We start from the raw sequence: 21,021 nt of genomic DNA on the forward strand, positions 1-21,021 counted from the left end.
GGGTTGTCTGGTCTGACTTCCCCCTTCCCCAGGCTCAAATTTTACGTTTAGGAACATGGTTTTTGTTCCAAGGAGAGTCCTGACATTTCATCAGCTTCTCAAAGGACTCTCTCTGTGGGGAGAGGTTCCCATCCAGGGTCTGAAGGTTGTGCACTATGTTGGGGGTGGGGACCACCCTATGCCCCATCCCTTCCACCTCAGACACCACTAAGTCTGTGGCAGGTGGGCCCCAAATTCCACAGCTCAGAACACAGAGGCTCCAGTGGCCTGTTGTAGCCTCAGGGGCTGGGGCCAGGTCCCCCGGATGCCGCCCCCAGCGTAAACATTGTGTTTTCTCCCCAGACTGCCTGTCCTGCCAGAGGCGTGCAGCTTGAACTTCACCTGCCTCAATGGTGGCCCCTGTGAGGGTGGGCCCCGGGCTGCCAACTGCAGCTGCCAGGAGGGCTTTGCTGGCCAGAGGTGGGTCTGGGGGCCGGGGGCCTGGGAGCTGGGCACGGTGGGCCCCTGGATGCCCTCCAACCAGGGCAGGCAAAGTGGGGTGTGGATCCTTGCTCACCATCCCACCCCTCACTGTGATCACAGTGCCAGACAGCCTACCTCTGCCACTCGAGTGCTTTTCTCCTGGGCTTTCCAAGGCCGTCCTCTGTTATGCTGTCACCTGGGGAAGTAGTTGCCTGGTGGTGTTTCTTAGAGCCTCGTCCTCAGCCCGCCTGCCTCGGGTCGCCCAGGGAGACTGGACCCACTCCGCAGAGAGGGCATCAGCACACCTGGGCCCACTCCGCAGAGAGGGCATCAGCACACCTGGGCAGCCGCCCTGTGCTTCCGATGGAGCCAGTCATCCTCAGCCATGAGCTGGGGCAGAGGGGGGTGGTGGTGGACGTCCCAGTATGCTTCAGTCGCCTGCCGGGGACAGCCCATGGGGACAGCGGATGGACACCTGTGTATTGGTTGGGGGTGGGGGGAGTGTTGAGAAGCCAAAGCAGATGGGGGAAGAAGGCAGCTTCCTCAGCCTTTACCTTCTCTGCTTCCCAGATGTCAGATCCCCTGTGAAGCCAACCCCTGCTTGAACGGGGGCACCTGCCGGGCAGCCGGCGGGGTGTATGAATGTATCTGCAGTGCGAGGTTCTCAGGCCAGTTCTGTGAAGTGGTGGTGAGTGATGCTACAGGGGCTTGGGGGGTGTCCTGTCTTGGACGTTAGCGAGATGATTGGGGGATGGGGGGTGGTGCGGAGAGCATGTACGGCCCACTGTTCCTGGACCAACCCTGTCCTGGGGTACGGACTAGTGGGGAGAGCCTGGGGGGCCCGCCCTCCCTCTGGGGACTGGCAGGGAAACGGCTGGGCACGGCCAAGTCCTATTGGGGATCAGGATTCGGGACCCACAGGATCTTGGAATTCTGGGATTTCGGTTGGCCGATACACGAGCCTGTAATCTCCAGTCGTTTGTGTGCCAGAATTCTAGAGCAGGACGATTTGGAGAGCCCAGGATTCTGAGCCAGAGCAGGCTCTGCTGCCCAAGGCAGCCCGTGACCGCAGGGAGGCTCAGCTGAGGAGGGGCCCAATAGATGGGGCCCAGCAGGCCGCTTGAGCTTAAACCCCCTCCCCACCGAGGGGTGGAACAGGTGCCACAGGCCCAGTGGGCAGTGAGCCCACAGTGGGTGCTAATGGGAGAGACGTAGGCCGGGAGGCCTGGGGAGGAGCCTTGATCTCCACAGGCTTCTGGCAGCCCGGGTCATAAACCCGCAAATCCCCTCTGCTTCTGGGGAATGTTTCCTTTCAAGTTGAGCTTTATGGCCTCTGTCTCCTCCACCTACCCTCCTCCCAGGGCCAAGGGAGGAGATGGCTTTACAGCTCCCCAAGAAGTGCCCAGGGGTGGAGGCTGGTGAGGGCCCACTCGGGGCTGCTATGAATTTTTCTCTACAGCCTTGGATGCCTTTTCTCATTCAGGGCTGGGTACTGGGACTTGGGATGCAGGTCACAATGGGCTGAGAGGCTTCACGGGACAGAGGGAGGGCCGGGGAGTCTGAGACTCTTAGGCTCCAGAATCCAGGAATTTGGTGATTTAGTGGGAGGTGGGGGGGGGGGGTGCTTAACAATTCCAGGCCCGTAGAATCTTCGCTGGTGGCATCCTGGCAGTCTGTGACTGGAGATGGAGAGGTCTTCTGGGCTCCCTAAAGCTTGGTCTCAGTCTCCCTAGCTGGGCAGACCCTGGTGGATTCTGAGCTCCCCATCAGCTAGGTCGGCCTGCCCCCTCCTTCCTGCCCTGCACAGGCCACCTGGCCGGGGAGCCTCTCTTACTGCTTCCCAAGAGGCCTCCCACTTTAGAGTTAAGCATGGTCTCCACAGACACTAAAAAACCAGACCACCCTTTGGGATGGAGAGGGATCAAGTCCCTGTGGCCTCAGATTGGAAGAGTTTACTGCAGGGAGGGGGAGGCCAAGTTGGGAACCTGGGTGGCAGGGGCCATCTCTGGCCACTAAAGGAAGGGCCTGCAGCTGGAATTCAAGACTGAAGGACGGTGGTGTGGCCACGGCATGGGCACTGGGGGCAGACGGAGGAGACTGCCGTCCTGGCTTGCTAGTCGTGTGGGGGAATCTGGGCAAAGCCCCTGTTTTCTCCTTCAGTACTTACCAAGAGCTACCACGCAGGCCTTGCTCTGGGCACTTGGAATTTACCGGTGAACAAAATAAAGCAAAGATTCCTGTCCTTAGGGACACGAGGGAGTGTCCTCACTCCCCCTCCGTTAGACCACTGTAAGTGTCACGTAAAACCCCACGCACAGGCTCGCACCCTCCTGCTCCCCGGTCTCAGGCCTGGTGACTTGGTCTCTTGCAGAAGAGCCTGCCGCTGCCACTGCCGTTCCCGCTGCTGGAGGTGGCGGTGCCCGCGGCCTGCGCCTGCCTCCTCCTCCTCCTCCTGGGCCTCCTCTCAGGGATCCTGGCGGCCAGGAAGCGCCGCCAGTCAGAGGGCACCTACAGCCCGAGCCAGCAGGAGGTGGCTGGGGCCCGGCTGGAGATGGACAGTGTCCTCAAGGTGCCGCCCGAGGAGAGACTCATCTAGGCCTGCCTGGCTGCGGGCTCTGGCACCTGCGAGGTGCGTCTACCGAGGACCCAAGGAAGCCGCTTCCAGGAGCCTGCGGGGAAGTGGCTGGCCTCTTACCAGCCTTGGGGAGCTGCCGGAGAGCCTGGGAGACCTGCTGGGCAAGTGTCACCTTTGCCGGCAGCCCCTGCCTGCGCCCCATTTGTGGACGGGAGAGGGGAGCACCGCGGGAAGCACTCAGGGAAGCAGGCCTTACTCAGGCCTGGTAAGGCCGTGGGCGTCTCCATCGGGACCTGCCAGCTCTTGCCCCGGCAGGCGGACTGCTGTGCCGGGGAGGGGCACACGCAGGTGCACACGGTGCGTTCAGAAGTGCGTGTGGGCACGTACCTGGGGACTGCTGATCTGCAGATGCCAGTGAGAGTGTTCTGGATGGGGCTCGTGGGCCTGTCCGTGCCTTTGCTGTGGGCGTGCGGGACCGTGTAGTGGATGCAGGCCCCACAGAGGTGCGGCTGGGCAGCGGGGATACCCTTCGCAGCCCTGGGGCAGGGGCAGTACGTGTTCTTCGGGAGGCCAGGCCAAGGCTTGCCCAGGGGCCGAGAGCCCCCCAGCTCTGGCGTCTTCTCCCATGTCTGAGGCTGTCCCCAACCTGGAGGCAACTGGGAAACCGGAAGGAGGGTGGTCATCAGCCAGCGGCCCCTGGCTCCCAGGACAAACGCTCCTTCCGGCAGCTGTGTGGCAGAGTTGGACCAGAGCCAGGGCGGATCTGCGGGAGCAGAGGACGGGCTGCCCCCAGCCGTCCCACCTTGCGGCCTCCGCCTACCTCACGGCGCTGTGGTGAGGATCAGTGGATGACAGCGGGGAAAGAGCCCGGGACGGTGTGCGCTACTGGGTTGTCTGGGTCACCCTTTTAGCTTTCAGGAAGGGTTGTCCCTCTGGCTGGAGCCGAGAGAAAGTTGGGGGTAGGCTTTCCTGGGGCCTGCAAGCGGGCCAGAGGATAAAGGAGCAAAACTTCTGCCTCCCCCCCGCACCCCACCCCCCTGCCACGTCCCGCCTGACCACCTCTGGTTCTCCAGGGCCAGCACTCCCCAGTCACAGCTGCCTGGCGAGGCCACTCCTTCACCTACAGACCAGTCATCTCTCTAAATGGCTGGGGGGCAGGGGGGAGGTGGATTCAGGACTCACAGGAAGTCCTCCGAGTTGTTTGCTGAACTCAGCAAATGTTGGCATGGCCTCTTTGTGTCGGGGCTGGTCCTGCAGACACAGACACAGACACAGAGGAAGAATGTGCTGCTTTCCTTCCAGTCGGTCCCTTCCCTGGTAATGCCATCACACTGATCCCAGAGGAGCACCCGCCCTCCCGGCACCCAGTGCCGGGCCTCCTCCCAGCCCCATGGAGTCCCTTTGTCCCTGACCTGGAGACATGCCCTTCTGTCCCTCCTGTTTCCTTGGCCAGCACCTCCTGTGCCAAGGCCAGGGGACCCCTTCCCAGTTTTAGATTGGCGGTTGACTTCCCTGGCTCCCCTCGGGGTCTCAGGCAGCTTCCAGAGGCACAGGATCAAATCTGTGGGAGAACCACGTGGTGATGAGGGATAAGGGAGCATGTGGGCGGCTCAGACTGAGGGGTTCAGCTGAGGCTGGGACAGGAAGGGCCCTGAACGCTAGGGTAAGGGGCTTGATGAGTCCTTATCCTGTAGGAGGTGGGACCTTTCCCCCTTCTCCACTAGGACTCCTGGGAAGGTGGGGGAGGAAACATCTGGTACCAGCACTTTAGCCACAGCTGGTGCTTTGGTTATTTACTTTATTAAATCAGGGATTTGACAAACCTGTGTCCTTGCAGACTCCTAAGACACACGGAACCCCAATAAATAAAAGTGCCACTTTTTGGGGAGCCCTATGTTGTCCTCCTCTCTTGTCCTTTTCAAGGACAGCCCAGGGACGGGGACACAACTGGATGATGGGCACATGAAGGGTGACTGGGTGTGTTTAATACCTACTCTGGGTGCTTGGTCCCAATCTCCTCCAACACAACAGAGGTGTTGGTTTTTTAAGGCTCTGCCCTTGCTAATGACCTATCTATGGGGCTGAATTTCCTGCTGTTCCCTTGAACTTGTTCCCTGGAGCGTGGGCACTTTCAACACCACCGGTGACCTGCAGCCCTGCTCCAAGGACTGGCCAGGCCTGGGCATGCCTGTGACTAGCCCCCCCCCGCCCCCCCATGCCTTACTCCAGAGGGAGAAGGACCTGGTCTCAGAGGCTCAAATGGAACAGAGGCTGGGGAGTGGGCCAGGGGTCAAATTCTTCCCTGACTGCTCTGAGCCCTCCCTTTCCCCCAGAGCTTCCTCAGGACACAGGGATACCAACCTTCTCCCCAAGAAGATTTTATTGAACGCACACACAACATTCACCCTTGGGTGCAAATTCAATCCAGCCAGTGAAGAGACAACAATGCTCTCGAGAACACGGAGTGCTCGCCACCAGCCCCCAGCACAGCCGGGGGGACCGACCACGGGGTGGGCTCTGCTTCCCTGGGGCCCCACAGCCATCCCTCATCTCACACTTTGTCTCCGACGGGGCCTGGGGGGCCGCCCGGGGTGGGTGGGCGGATCTGGAACCGGTGCGGAAACACCTGAGAATCCTGGAGGTGCCCATGTGCCCAGACACCACGTGGCTCCCTCGCCACCTCAGCGGGCCGAGAACACGCAGAGATTGAGAGAGAGAGAGAGGGCTTGCCCAAGGGGCCGTGACCGGCTCCGGAAGGGGCTGTGCACCAGCAGCTCCTCGCACCTGGTGTCCGAGAAACTCCGGGCCAGCCCTCCCGGCCTCACGGACCCACACAGGGTCCCTCAGACGATGACAAGGCTCCTTGGGGTTCCGGGGGCCGCCAGGAGCCCCCTGGCCCTGTCAGACACCTCTGAGACTGTGTGTCTGACCATTCACAAATAGGAAATGAGAAATCAGGTCAAAATGCTCACAATTTCCTGCATGTCTCAGATGGTTGTTTTCTTAAATGGTTGGGCCATATTTTAACTCGGTTTATTGAAACTAGTCAATTTTAAGAATCGTCAAATCAATAAAGTAGAAAGGAAAAGATAGATAAAAGAAACAATAACAAAACATTTCAATTTAGCTTTGGTGACGTTGGCCTCAGGAATTTCTACGCTATGTGGGCGGGGGAGGGGGTGGCTCCTGGCCCTTCTCCGGCCTCCAGGCTGCAAGAAGCCAAGTTCATGCACTCCCCCAGGGCCTGAAGAAGGGCTCAGAGCCCCTGCCCATTCCTGAACAGCAGCTGGGACTCTTGCATCAGTCTGTGGCATTCAGCTTGGCTTCCCAGTTGGGATCTGGGTGCCTGCTTCTCAGCTCTTCCCCCGAGGTCCCACGCGACAAGAAGCTGGGCCCCACTTCAGTACATACTAGAGACAGAGCACAGGACGGCAGCCCCACTCCTCCGGATGCACTCGGTTTACCTGTTGCTATTTTCTCTTCTACGAATCAAGAGTTGCTGGTGCTCCCAGCCCCCACGCAGGGCTGGCGGCGACTGTGTTTGGCTGTCAGAGGGTTCCCAAGGATCCCTCAGCCCCAAATCCCTCCCAAGCCAGAAACAACTGAAGGTTGGGGTTGGGTGAAGACTCAAGAAAGAAAGAACGAGTGAGGGTATTGCTAGAGAGGGTTGTAAATGCCCTTCCAGGTAGGCAGGCTCTCCAGCCCGGGAGGGGGGCTCCTTACTCCAAACTCCAGACCACGTGTCTGGTATAGACGAGCTCACACCGAGGCCACCACCGATGCCCGTGCTGGTTCCTGCGGGGGTGTGCAGGGCCGGGCTGCGGCTGGGGCAAGAGAAGAGAGCTGGGGAGGGGAGGCCTTGTGGAGCCCTGGGGCTCCCGGCGGGAGGTTTCCAGGGGGACGGTGGGTAGGACTTGGTCTGGGGCAGTCATTCGCCCAGCTGACCTCTTTAGTGCAAAACCTAATCAAGGGTGCAGGGGAGGGGTGATGGCAGGGCTACTGGGGTGGGCACCCAGGAGCTGGGTCCATTCCCAGGCCAGAACTGGCACCATCTGCTAGCGGCCAGACCTCAGAGATGGGTGGCGTGGAGGGGAAAGTGGGGCGGCAGAGAGGGGACCCATCCCTTCCCACCGGCAGAACCTGGGCGGAAACAGAACAGCAGGGGAAGCAGGGCCGGCCAGCCTCGGAGCACAGCGGCGGGCGGCACAGCGCGTGGCCCGGCTTGCCCTCGCTCTCGGCGCCTGGCTCACTCGAAGGTCTCCCACTGCTTCCTGAGCTGCTCTACTGAGCCTGGGGCCGGGGCCGGGCTCACATCTTGCTTGGTTTTCCGTAACAAATCCTCAAAGGGGTCTCTGGCCTCTTGAGGAGCAGAGGGCTGCAGTGCTGGCTCCAGGCCCTGCGGGGGTCTGGGAGGAAGGAGGGGGGCTTCTCCGGGCCTCAGGGCCAGCCCCTGCTTGGCCTCAGCGGCCCTGGCACTTGAGCGGGCCAGGGGCAATGTTCGGATCCTCGAAGGGGCGACCATTGGGGGGCCCAGGGGCTGCAGAGGACTGGTGTGGGCACCCATGGGCATCTGGCCGAAGAGGTTAGGCATGGAGAGGGCAGACAGGTTGGGCTGAGATCTATGTGGGACACAGAAGCCAGAACTGGACAGCAGGAGGCTGGGGGCAAAAGCTGGCCCCAGGGGAGCAGGAGGGGCCCCAAAAGGCCCGGCTGGTGTGGAGACCAGGGGCATGGCGGGCAGAGCCGCTGGCACGGTTGGCACAAAGGGATTGAGCGATGGCTGTGGAAATGGGGTGGGGGTCCCTGTTGGGGGGAAGCTGAACTGGGGTGTGAATGAGGTGGCTACATTTGGGGCTGAAGGTCCTGGTGGAAGGGTACTGCCTGGCCAGGCTGTGTTAAGTGGGTCCAGGAGGGCCAGCAGGGCGTCACCACTTGTGCCTGCAGCCCCTGGGGCCAGGCTGAGCGGCTGCAGTGGTTCGGTGGGTCCTTGGCGGGCGGCGCTGGGGAGGAGCCCGGGGAACGGGGCTGGACTCAGAGGGGCTCGCCTTTCCCACTCAGCCTGCGGCCGCTCTGAGAAGTCCCCGAGGGCGGCGCTGGCCGCCTGAAGTTTGGCCGGGCGGGCGGTGGGGGGCGGAGGCACGATGCCCAACTCCGGGGTCTTCCTGCCCTGAGGCCGGGGGATGGTAATGCTGCCCGGAGTGGGAGTGGGCACCTCCTCCTTGTCACTGGGGTTCAGGATGCTGTCCTGGGCCGGTGGCCTGCGGGGCAGAGCCAGGGAGCTCCCAAGCAGGGACGAGGGCTTCTCAGGGGAGCTGGCCGGGAGCTTGCTGGGGATGGCCATGTCGTCCTGGCCCAGGCTCCAGAGCTTGTTGTACGGGTGGGTGAGCTTCAAGGCCACTGGCATCCCGCGGCTCCTGTCGCTCCTGCTCAGATCCAGCCTCTGTTGGAGAGAAAGAGGGAGGCAGTGACCAGAGACTGACCTGGACAGACTGGAAGGCAGCACATATCCATCCTCGTGCCCCTCCCGTGTGCCGGGTGGGCGCTGAGACTGGGATCCCAGGCGTGTGGCCGATCGGGTCCCTGGGACTCAGAGCAGCCGGGCCCAGGGCACCAGCAGAGAGCCCGGGTCCGTCCGGACGCCAAGCCCAGGCTTCTCTGTTTTCCTCTTTTCCGACTCCAAGTCAGGCTTTTTTCTCACCGCACAAAGGGATTCCGGAGAAAGCCCTTGTCCTCTTACGTCAGTGTCGCCAAGCAGTTTTAGGAAAATGACTCCATTTATTGACCGTCTACTGGCTGGGCCTTTTTTACTTTTCAAAGCATGTGGGCACTTTTAATCACCTGTGAGCTTGAAGGTGAGTGAGGCACGGGGTCTGAGCAAAGGTTTCTTCCCTGGCTGGCAGGAAAACAGGACTGGGCTCATGTCCCGGCTCTGCCACTCGCAAGGGACACTACCTGGGCGCCACTTCCCCTCTCTTGGCCCGGACTTGGTCCTCAGCGGCAGGGGAACAGGGGACTCCCTGCAGGAGGGTGCGCTCGAATCACTGGACCCACGGGAGCTCTTGTCAGTTCCACAGACCCAGAGACTCAGCAGCCTCCACTTGCAAGTGGGGAGACAGGCGCAGAGAGGGGATGAGACAGATCGGAAGTCGTGATGGCGGATCAGTGGTCCCATGCAAATAATCCGGAATCCAGGAATTCTGATTCAAAGGTTCTCCAAGGAGACTCGATGGGCACGGGAGCACGCCCACTTGGATCAGGGGTCAAAGCCCCGCCTGGGGGTGGGGCTGGGGTCCTGGGAGAGTGGAGCACCAGCACACCCCTGTCTGATGCACAAATGGAAGTGAGGGGTGGACTTCCACCAGGCGTAGCAACTTCTACGGTGATCGCTGTGAGGGTGGCTCACTGGCTGGCTGTTGGCTGGGCTGTTGGCCCGCCCGGCAGGGTTTGCAGTCAGACTGACCCTGAGCATCGACCGAGGACCCTGGAAAAGTCACTGTTTCTCCCTTGGTCTCCTTCGCTGTCACACGGGGGTATCTGCCTCGTGTGTGGAAGGCACCGGCCCTGACAGGTACCCACCCCACCCCGGTATCATACCTGATAGTCAAAGGTTCCTGGCTGCTCCCTCAGGTCTTTGGGGGTCCGAAGGTCCTCCAAGCTCTTGGCCTGGCCCAGTGGCTGCAGTGGGACATCCATGTCCAGGTTGTTGAAGACGTCTTCCAGGAGGTCGATGCTGGCAGCTCGGTCAGGTGGAGCTGGGGCAGGGCCTGTGGGCTCCCGCACTCGCTGCTCTGGGCTCTCTGCCTCGTCACCTTCTGCGCTGTCTGACTCCTTGAGTGTCCGATATGGCTGAGGCCTGGGAGGAGGCAGAGCAGGCTGGATCCTCCCGCCCAGAGCCTCCACGGGAGGAGCCAGCAGCCCCCACCCCCAGGAAGAGTACACCCGGGAGGCCTGGGGACAGGTGAGTGTCCTGGGGTCCCCGTGAGTGCCGGAGTCTGGGCACTGGCAATCTGACAGACCTGGGGCTGAATTTGGGTTCTGTTGTTTATTGTGGGACCCTGGGCAAACTGCTTTGGCTCTAATTTGCACTAAGGGGATCCACTTAGTTCCTGTGAAAACCACAGGACCTACCATATGACTGGGGAGGGGGCTTGTAAGCCATCCAGACCAGGCATGAGGAATGGGACGTGATTAGAAAGGGAACAGGCAGCCTGCCCATTCCTGAGCCCAGTCTCTGCCCTCCCACCTCCCCGTGGCTCATGGGGAACTGAGCTGGGAGACATTCTCCCCCGGGGCAACTACCCAGCATGCCTCAGGACCCTCAGGAATAACTGTCTGGGCCTCAGCCTGTGCTGACCTCTGTTCTAGCTCTGGTCTTGCCATCACTTGCTGTGGGACCTTGGGCAAGTCTCTTAACCTCTCTGAACCTCAGCCTCTTCCCCATTCCAGAGTGTATCTCCCTTGCTGGTGGTGGTGGTGGTTATGTGAACTACCTACCACGGTGCCTGGCAAATGGCAGGCACAGAGGCTGTTAACAGCCTTCTGTACGTTTGACTCAGGCATAGGTGACGAAAGGTTTCTCTAACTTTCCTTTTTCACAAGCCTCAGCCCCCAGGGCACCACTGGGTACATGGAGAACGGTGCCTGGATAAACCCTGACTTGACTCTAGTGAAGACCAGGACAGAGGCTAGGGCTGGCTCTGTCCCCTGTGTCTCAGCAGAAACTGCTCACGGCTCTGGTAAAGTGGGGGAAGGGCGCCACCTGCTGGTCCCAAATTCACACTTGCAGGAACCAGGGTAGGGAACCGACAGCAGAGAGAGGGCTCAGCAGTCAGGACTCCATCAGCCTTTAGTATCTTGCTGAAGTTCAGAGAGGCTAAGTAACTCACCCTAGGCCACAGAACAAAAGGTAGCAATGGATGCCGAGTTGGAGAGACTTCAAAAGTTTCCACTGACTCTGAGCCATCTGACCAAGGAATTAAAGACCTTTTAACCAAGCTTGAACACAACCAAGGGGTAAAGAAAAGTCAATGTGCTCCTTACACTTAAGGAAGGAAGTAGTATTCTTTAAAAAGAAACCATTTTATTTGGACTTGCGATGGGACAGTTCCTTGCCTTTCCTGTGCGACTTATTTTTATTTATTTTTACTCCAGTATAGTTAGCTTATGAGCCAGTTCCTGTTTAATAACACACACCACACACAAGAACCTCTACTTTTCTTAGGTCATGGCCAAAGGAGTGAGCGCTATTCACTATTTAAATAATTAAGGCATCAATTAATTTAAAAAGAACGAGACGCCCGCACTCTGTGGTGGGGGTCCTTGGACATCACTCAGGCAGGGCGTTTTTATCTGCAAGGTGATTTTGAGTTGATTATGTGGATGAACAGGTCTTATTCCAATGTTTCTACCTTTATTTTAACTAACAGTAGAGATAATAATTGACACATTAGGCCTGTGATATTAGAGATATTATTGCTGAGGAGAAGGTTAATTTTTTGAAGTTTTGACAGAAAAATTTTACAGAAAAAGATTCAAGGTACAGAAAAGGTGGCCTGTGAAACTCGGGCAACACTGACTTAGGCCACCACTTTCTAAGTGAGGACAACGGGAGGGGACTGACTTGCCTGCGGTCACAGGTGAGCTGGTGGCAGAACCCTGCTACCCCAGGGGGCGATGGTAGGAGCAGAAGTGATGGGTTTATCAGGTGCCCTGAGTGGCTCACAGGCCTGGCTCAGGGGAAGGGGCTGGGACGGGGTGGAGGGGAAGAATCCCCTCTTCCCTAAGATGGTTTTAATAGCTCACTCCCTAGAGGCTGGTTGTGGCCCCGTGGGTGTTCAGCAAAGGGCAGCTCCCTTCTCTAAAAGGCTCCCATTAAAAACATTACAACTTCGTTAACAAACGCAGACAAAAGCTGTCCCTCTGCTTGAGCCCAGCTGGGAAAAACTTGTGGGTAGAAGGGCAAGAACTGGTAAAGAAGGGGTAACTACCAGAGCTTAACATTGGGCGGTGGCTGGATTGTGGGCGAACCTTCTTTTTTCTTTCTAAGTTGCAATTTATAATTAGCATGAGGCACAGGCTTGATAAACAGCGATGATATAAATTATCTTAAAGTCAGGCAGATCGATACAACATTTGGATCTGTCAGCAATAACATATATGCTCCATATCAATACGTGTTTTTTCTTTTAAGGTTAAAATCTGACCCTCCGTCTCTGTAGTTTTCCGAGATGTGCTGAGCTGGAGGAGGACCCAGGCATCCACAACCACTTCCATTAACGGTCAAGTGCAGTCTCCTGGGTAAGGGACAGAGACTCATGCTCCCGTCTCACACCTGTCGGCCCTGCCACCCCCCCGTCACCTCACTCCTCACCACAGAGCCCACGGGGCTGGCAGAATGAACACCCTGGGCAGAGGCACACACGGGGGACACTCACTCACCCCACGTGGTGGCACAGGGGCACCGGAAGGCAGTGGCTCCAGACAGCCCTCCCCGCACACAAGGGCAAGCAGCACCGGCCCCCTCCCCCACGCGGCCCAGGAGAGTCACCAAGCAGAGCTCAGGGAAATGGAAGAAGGAAGGAGAGACCATTCAAAGGGAGCGGAGAAGAAAAAGCTTTCGGTGAAGCCAGAGCTCGGGCCCTCTTCCCGCTGGCATTCATCGTCAGAGGAGTCTTCGGAGAGGAAGACCGCATAGTGTCGCAAGGGCTTTACCAGGCTGGGGCAGAGGAAGACAAGAGAGAAGAGGCAGTTAGGAGGCACCCTCAGAACTCCATGTGGCCGGTGGGAGGGGGGCGTCTGCGTTCGGCACCTGGCCCCCGCCTCCCCCTGCCAACCTGGGGTAGAGGCTCCCTGGAGAAGGCCAGAGGGCGCTGGAGGCCTGACCGGTCCCCGAAGGTGAGGAAGCTGGTCCCGAACAGAAAAGAAACCATGAGTTTGCCATAGGCGTCAAGAGCCTTAAACACGGATCCAGCCACCTATGACCTCGCAACCCCACGTCTGTCTAGAAAACCCTAAATCTAGCAAAGAAGGACACACAAAGACATTCACTGCTGCCATGCTGAGGATATCAAAACACGGGACGTCTTAAACTTCCAGCAATAGGAGTCTGCTGGAGTGAATTATGGTACATTTGGCTGAATGTTACCCACCCATCAACTATAGTGTGCCTAAGAAAGAAGAATCTAAAAGCCAGGATGCAGAATTGTAATTACACTGCGTTCTCTCGCAGCTACTTACGGGAAAACGCACAGAAAAAAGACTGGAAAGGGATGTACCTAAATGTCCACAAAATCTAGCGGGATTAGGGGCGAATCCCACCCCCCACCCCCACACACACACTGCCTCTTTTTATTTTTCTGTGTCTTCTACACTTTCTTCAATGTGCATACCTACTTCAATAATCAGGGAAAAAATATATAGAAAGTTAAAGAAGAAAGTGAGCCACGTGGAGGGGCACTGGCTAGAAGGCCCTTTTCTGATTAGCGGCTGCTCTCTGGAGTCTCCCTCACATGCCTCTTCAGAGAGTCTTTTTCATCTGTGATGTGGAAATTAAATATTCATTGCTATAAAAAATACATCTCCCTTGTCAGCCACCTGTGAGCTCTACCTCTATAAACACAAACACTACGCAGCCCCGAGAAAGTCCGCGTGGCTGCCATGAATTATACACTGACCAGGGCCCGGGAGAGGTGCGGGCCTGGGAGAGGGGGAGCTGGGCCGGACAGACCCGGGGTCACATCTGGGCCCCACACACCGGGCTGGGCATGCTCAGATACCAGTGAGGGGGGCAGAGGTGAAGTTTGGGGGACGACGGAGCAGGAAGCATAGGGGTGCCTGGGTGGGGGGCAGTCTCCTCTCCAACACCCCCAGCCAGAGCTGGCTCCTTTCTCTTTTTTTTTTTTTTTTTTTTTTGATGTTTGTTTATTTTTGAGACAGAGCCAGAGCATGAGCAGGGGAGGGGCAGAGAGAGAGAGAGAGGCAGACACAGAATCTGAAGCAGGCTCCAGGCTCTGAGCTGTCAGCACAGAGCCCGACGCGAGGTTCGAACCCGTAAACCACGAGATCATGACCTGAGCCGAAGTCGGAGGCTTAAGGGACTGAGCCACCCAGGCGCCCCTCCTTTCTCTGCTTTCTGATGCACTTCTTTCCAGCTTTCCTTTCATAAAAGGGCACCGTGTCCGTAAGAGTGAATGGGAACCACACCGGAGGGTCCGTGACGGACAGCAGCTATTCCTGGTGGACCAGGAGAGCAGGCTGAGCTGTGATTTGCCATCGCCAGTGCTAAGGCAGTTGTCACCAAGAATACGCTATTCTTTTAAAAGGAGAACCCGGGGCTGGCTCCCAGAGCTGCAGAGCTCCCCGGCACTCGCATACCCAAACCCCCTCACTCCTTGCGTCATCCTTGGAAGTTAGGCAGGCTAAGCGGTTTGTCCTCATACTGAGGTGGAGACCGAGGCTCCCAGAGGGGAAGCCACTTGCCCAGGGCCACACGCAGGGAGGTGGCGGGTCGCTGGGCTCTTCCCCTTGCCCAGGCTGCCTGCCTGGGTGTCAGGGACTTGTCCTTCCCAGACCAGAGACAGCATCAGCCTAGGTGGGGTGTTCTCCTCCGGACTCAGGACAGAGGGCAAGAAGATGTGATTCACAGAAACGAGGCCACCCAGCTCCTGTCACACCCACTGGGACATAAAACAAGGCACAGACGGGCCACCCCACACAGCCACTGGAATCCTGCTCTGATTCACCAACTCAACCTTGTCACTCTCCCGCTGGACACCTGCAAATCTACGACACTGCAGAGCAATTCTGAGGCAGCTGGTTGTGTGGTGAGTAGACCCAGTAAGTGTTAAGAATAACATCCAGGTATTCACAGGATGATTTACTCAACTGTTTAAATCCAGCACCGGACGGCTCTCCTGAGCAGGTGAGGAGGGGAGGAGGGTGGAGAGGAGGGTGGCCTCCTGCTCCACTCTGGGGAGCTCTGGAATGTGCTGGGTGGGCAGGGGTGAGGGCTGCAGGGAGGCAGTGCCCAGCGCCAGCTGCAGGGAGGATAGACACCACGCTGTCCGCCTGAGCCTGTCCACCCCGGCAGCCTCTTCCTGCTGCCCCCCTTACACGCCCCGCAGACCTCCCTGACATCTTTTCCTGCTCTGCCTGCTGCACCGACTGAGGTCTTGAAGACTTGGCTCAATGGGCCCTCTAGAAAGTCTCCCTGGAATCCCCAGCTGGAGCTTTCCCCTTAGATGAAGCTAGCTTCCCCTTGGGCTGAATGTTTCAGCACTTCATCCATACCATTTAACCTCTTGCAATTCTGTTTCTAAGTCGAGTTCCTCAAGGGCAGGGGCCTGGCTCCTTCTTCTCTTTATGCCCACATGGGGCACAACATTAACGCGATGGAAGTTTGCAGTCAAATATCTGGAAGCCAGTGTGCTGGGGAGATGAGGCAGCCCCCATCCATCTCACCCACCTTTCTGGAGCCCCAGCACAGCACCTGTCCCTTTCATCAGCTTGGGGCTACGGTATAAAAGTGTCCCCTGAGGTTCCCCATCTATCCTCTGAGATGTTGAGGCTGCAGAGTGGGACCACATTTGGGGGTGAGGGTGTTGGGTACATAGGAGCAGGCAGGAGTCTTGGAAAAATGTGCAAAATAATATCCACTGTGCCAGGGGCTTTACATATATTATTTCCACCCCTCCCAACAGCCTAGCAGGGAGGTGTATCACTGTGCTGATTTTACAGAGGATGGGACTGTCATTAGTCTGTCCGTCCGTCTGTCTGTCCATCCAACCAACCATCCATCCAACCATCCATCCATCCATCCATCCATCCATCCATCCACCCACCCACCCACCCACCCACACTTCCAGGTAGAGGCACTTCCCGAGTGCTAGGTGAGCACAGGGCATCGCTGTGAAGGAGAGAGAGGCAACCACGTGACCTGGCCAGGGAGTGACAAGCAGAGATTCTAGGCCAGGGCCCTCACTGTCCCGTCAGCCGGGCTGCTGGTAGAGGCGTACGAGGGGACACACACCTCTGCTTAGGTCAACCCGAATGAAGCTCTTTGGTGTCCCTCAAATCCATCCCGAGTGCCCTTCCAACACCCATCCAAGTACGGTCTCTTCCTCTGGCTTCGACCAGAAAGCAGCAATCAGAGCTTGGCACGTGAGCCGAATGCCAGGAAGGTCTGGACTCACAGAAGAGCAAGCAGCCTTTGTGCTGGACTGGACCTTGGCTTCACTCAACCCGGCTGCCGTAGTTCACACCCCTGTCAGAGTCCAGGGCCTCCCCACATTGGTGTGGTCGCGTAGCAGGCCTGCGGGGTGAGAGGGGCAGGAGGGAGCCACTTTCCCTCTCCAGTCAGCTCTCCTGGCCTGGCCAGGCCAGCCGGGCTGGACAGTGGCTTCCACAAGAGGCCCAGGGTGTCTCTGGAACATGCCGTCTGTCTCTCGAGAGTGATGAAAACTCTTGCCAGGTGGTTTGGTCCGATCAGAGTGTTTTCAGGCTTCGGGCCACATGGATGATGATGACGACGCAAGCTAAAGCTGGCCGTACAGTTTCCTTAATTCCTTTATCACGTGCTCGCTTGGCAGAGAACGCTAAGGCTCAGAGAGGGCCAGTCGCTTGCCCAGCGTCACACAGCAGCCATAGGTGGAGCCAGGAGTCTGGATCTGTTTGACTCCAAACCACTTTGTGATCCCGCCTCTTCAGTTCTGTGTATCTGAAACAACGCGATAAGGGGCAGGGTGTGCCCCCTTCCACTTTTAATAAAAGGTGAGATTTCAAAATAAACTGATTTAAATTCAGCTGCTCATGTCCTCCTCTGAAACACAGAGTCAGATATTTGTCAGAGATAAAGGATGAATCGTTGAAAATGTCCAGGTTTAAATTTTTTATTAGCTTAAGGCAGAATACGGGGGGAAAAAAAAGCGTACCTCTTCCCTCATTAACCCAATTCAGCTAGTAGCCTGCAGTCTGCCACCCACCACTCGCCTGGATTTGATTACACACAAAGAGCTGTCTGTGAAAAGGCAGGTCGTGGTGAACTTGGCTACCCAGCGAGGGGCTGCCAGAGTCTTGGCGAGAAAGAAAGGCCCGCTGTCCATCACCATTCAGACCCCATCATCTCCCACGGCTGCTCCCGCCTCTGCCCACCTCATCTCGGAGTTCCCATGCAGATGACTTCCCGAACCCTTTCTAATGTTTGGTTTAACGTGTCGCCGGTTAGCGCACGCGTGTGACAGTGGTGACAGGCGCGGCTGTTCCTTTTTAAATACCATGTCAGAGACACGGCGTCAGGAAGCGGGGACGTGCTCTGTGGCTCTCCGCCGTGCCGGGATCGCATGGGCTTATTTTTTAATGAGGAAGATCTGCATCTCGAGAGTTTTTTTCATGTGTCACATCGCGTGGACAAATCAGCAGCACGTCACGCTGGCCCAAAATGAAATGCTGACAAATGTAGATATTTCAAATTTAATTGACATTTAAATGTACTTGAGATAAGGAAGGGAAAAATCAGCACGGACTTGGTCTCCAGAGGTAACGAGGGGAGCCGGTGATCATTTTTTAAAGGATCGTTTCACTCCAGCACAAAGGATCTTCACTTTGTAAATGGCCGCCCTGGCATCCTTTGATTACAAGGCTCCTGTTGGGCCGATGAGCGGGGACAGGCCCCAGGACAAGGCCAGGTCCTGCCTGCCCAGTAGACGTGCCATTCTGTGCAGCTTCCCATCACCCCCCACTTCCCAGCCAGATGACCTTGGGAAAGTCATTTTACCTCCCTGCACCTCAATATCTTATCTGCAAAATGGGGGTTCTACAGCCCTCCTGAGGGTGTTGTCACAAAGTTGAATGAAATTATTCGTAAAGGGCTTGGCCTCATGCCCAGGGATAGTACATACTCAATTACTATCCATATGCCACATTCACCTGCTAACAGACAGAGTCTGCGCATTTTCATCTGGTGTAGGGTCTTCCCTAGGTGTTCAAGGACGAATATAAGGCGGCTCCTGCTTTCAAAGACTTTCCTGGTCAGGGTTAGTGGTCCCCTAACTGGTTAGGTCAGGGTTAGGTCCCCTAACCTAGAGGGTTCGGGTCAGTTGGGCCTGTGGTAGCACATCACAATTCCCACGCCATGTGTTGGTGGTACAGGGGTGAGCGTAGCTGCCTTCCAGAACTCCCACGCCATCTCTCCATCACCATAACACAGGACCAAGACTCCAGACCACACCCGGGCATACGCATAGATGAAAACAATAGAACAGAGCCCTGAAGCAAGTCAGAGGGTCTTTGGGGGAAACAAGTTGGTGCACAGCCCCAAGGGAAGCTCCAGAACTGCACTGGAGCTATTCTCTGTGTGACCTGGGTTAAGAGCTAGGACCATTCTCAGGGAGGAAAAACTGGAGACAGATACAGAACCTGCTGGACACTAGATCTTTGCACTCAGTTGTACGTGATGATCTACTCTAAAACAGGAAGACGGAATCACTGCTGTCATGAGTCAAGATCACCAGCAGAGGGTGTCCTACCTGTCAGGTCAACTGGTCTGGTGGGGATGGGTGGGTGTGAGATCAACTTTTTCTCACCCCACTGGGAACGTGCCCTGCCAGAGGGCGGTGGGGGGGGGGGTACCCCTGGTTCAGGGGCTCTTGGTTGAGGCTCCATTCGGGAGGTGATGTGGGAGCTGGGCTTCCAATGCTGAGTATGGAGGAGGCTGCAGGATGGCCTGGAGGGGTCTCTGGGAGGAGTGGGCACAAGGGGCTTGAGGTCAGGGCGGGAGTTTCAAGAAAAGACTGGCAGGGTTGGTAGGGACCAGGTGGTGGAGGAGGGCCTTGAACCCACAGGAGGACTGAGGTGACGTGCCAGATTAGGGGGTGATGTGAGGACTGGGGAGGGGGCCTTACTGGCTTGGCCTCATCTCTTTCTCTCTTGAGAGGGTTGGCTGTACCCTTTATCTTTCCATTCTTCATCATTCCATCTGTCTGTCAACTTTTATGTTCATTCATTCATCCCTTCTTTTGAAAAATCACTAGTGTCAACTTCACATGTTCCACACCCATCCCCGAGATGCCCTGAGAAGTCCTTCCCAGTCCTTCTCATAGGCAGAGAAGCCCGAACACAGGACCCGGGCTTCACCTTCCCATTCTTCAGGCTCTTTGGTAGAGAGAAGACGGGGGTGGGGACACCATCTACACGTTTCCTACCCAGAAGAGAAACCGTGTAGACTGTAAACAACAAGTAGCCCTCACCCCAAGGACCGCCTCTGCCTGCCCTGAGCCTGAGTCTCCTGTGGGGGCCCTGGGAGCAGTGGTGGAGGACAGGGTGTCTGGTGAGAAAGCAGTGGACGTGGCCATGGGACCCTGCAGACCTAGGTGCACATCCTGGATCTAAGGCCACCATTCCACCTGTTAGAGCCTTGGTTCCCTCACTGGCTGAACAGGTGAACACACCTGAGCCGTGATGACTTTTGGGGGCAGGTGGGGGGCGGGGAGAGTAGGTTAACCAAGGTGACATGTAGAAGTGCTGGGCCTGAAACAGGCCCTGAGAAAGGGTGACGGGGCTCCTGGAAGAGGGAGGGGCTCAGGAGAGGTGGCAAAACTTTCAAAGGAGGCTGAAAGCAGCAGGTCTTGGGGGTGGGGCGCCTTCTCTCCCGGGGGTGCGCTGAAGGCTTGGGTTCTCAGCTGGAACTAACTCTCCCTGTCATGACAGCTCCTGGGAGGGCTCCTTCCCTCTGAGCGGTAGGCAGAAGTGGCTGGGGACAAGGGAGACCTGTGTTTGCCTGGGCCGCTGCGTATCCCTGGGGACTCCTCAGCAGTTCCTTCTTTTCCGGTCTGGGCTCAGGCTCCACATCTGACTTTTGCTGTGTGGCTTTGTCTCCAGGGCCCAGAACCTACTGCTGAAGAGGGGAGGGGGGCCTGAGTGGGGTCAGGGGCCTCTCTCACATTGCTAATTGGGTCTGGGACCCTCTGCTCCAGGGTTTGAACTCTTGGCTGCTCAGGGAGTGGGTCCTGGCAGGCTGCCAGGGGGTCAGTACCGAGACAGCTGTCCCCACCCCTGGGGCCCAGGGCCCAGCTGGCATCTTGGAGACTTGCTCCTGGGGCTGATGGCAGTTTTTGGCTCTTAGATGGCCTGGGCGGGACAGGTGCTGGTAGCTTCACAGTCACACCCAATCATATGTGGCACACAGTAGGCGCTCTTTCCACATTTGTGGTTAACTGACATCCCTTCCCCACCTCCAGGGTGCTATGAGCTATAAGCCTTCAGTGATTCCCTTGTCCATTCATTCAGTAAATGTCCCCGAGCAGAGCCCTAAGCTAGGCTCCGGTCTGGGAGTTGAAGAGTCAAAGCCAAAGGGCACATGGCCCTTGCCCTGGAGGGGCTCCTAGACCCCTGTGTGTGTGACGTAAAGAGAATACAAGGGGCAGGTCAGTGTGGTATGGGGGGGGGGCAGCCAGGGGGCTGTGGGCATGGGAGGGAGGGGCAGCTGATGGGGGAGGGCAACAGGGTGGGCATCAGATTGTTGACAGCAGCAGTCCCTGCAGGAGGGGAGACTGCTGTGCCCCGCCAACCTAGCATGCCAGTGTGGCTCCTGTGGGCAGTTTCCCAAATCATGTTCTTTGGGATGTGAACAGGCACTGTGTTTAAAAAAAAAAAAGGGGGGGGGGGCAGGGGCGCCTGGGTGGCTCAGTTGGCTGAGCATCCGACTCTTGGTTTCGGCTCAGGTTATGATCCCAGGGTCCCTGGTCTTAAGTGTGGAGCCTGTTTGGGGTTCGTTCGTTCTCTGTCATTCCCTCTCTCCCTCTCTCCCTCCCTCTCTCTCTCTCTCTCTCTCTCTCTCTCCCTCTCTGCCCCTCAGCTCATGCTCTCTAAAAAAAAAAAAAAAAAGAAAAAAAAAGGCAAAAAGTCTTGCCCAGGGTCTCTGGCTGGCAGCTAGTGGGCAAGATGCTGACCCAGGTCTGTCCCTGGCACCAGAGTCCTAGGCCACTGCCCTG

At 57.4% G+C, this 21,021-nt stretch overlaps 2 protein-coding genes across 12 annotated transcripts in view; one reads left to right on the forward strand and one right to left on the reverse strand.

Moving 5' to 3' along the window:
• Positions 1-4,925, forward strand: part of CRB2 (crumbs cell polarity complex component 2) — a 22,974-nt gene extending 18,049 nt beyond the window's left edge. The window contains 3 exon segments of the mRNA XM_023242698.2: positions 343-459; positions 1,033-1,150; positions 2,834-4,925. Coding sequence (XP_023098466.2) covers positions 343-459; positions 1,033-1,150; positions 2,834-3,058 — 460 coding nt within the window. The 3' untranslated portion in view covers positions 3,059-4,925.
• A 474-nt stretch (positions 4,926-5,399) lies between these two features.
• The window catches only part of DENND1A (DENN domain containing 1A), a 510,341-nt gene continuing 494,719 nt past the window's right edge, over positions 5,400-21,021 (reverse strand). For 7 of the 11 annotated variants that reach the window (XM_045043640.1, XM_045043639.1, XM_045043642.1 and 4 more), the window contains 4 exons: positions 12,624-12,752; positions 12,241-12,330; positions 9,632-9,890; positions 5,400-8,477 (listed from right to left, as the gene is read on the reverse strand). In XM_045043640.1, coding sequence (XP_044899575.1) covers positions 7,284-8,477; positions 9,632-9,890; positions 12,241-12,330; positions 12,624-12,752 — 1,672 coding nt within the window. In that variant the 3' untranslated portion in view covers positions 5,400-7,283. The remainder of the gene's footprint in view (positions 8,478-9,631; positions 9,891-12,240; positions 12,331-12,623; positions 12,753-21,021) is intronic. The other 4 variants (XM_045043643.1, XM_045043645.1, XM_045043644.1 and 1 more) reach the window with 2 other exon arrangements.

This window comes from Felis catus, chromosome D4 (genome assembly GCF_018350175.1).
Source record: "Felis catus isolate Fca126 chromosome D4, F.catus_Fca126_mat1.0, whole genome shotgun sequence".
Lineage (NCBI taxonomy): Eukaryota > Metazoa > Chordata > Mammalia > Carnivora > Felidae > Felis > Felis catus.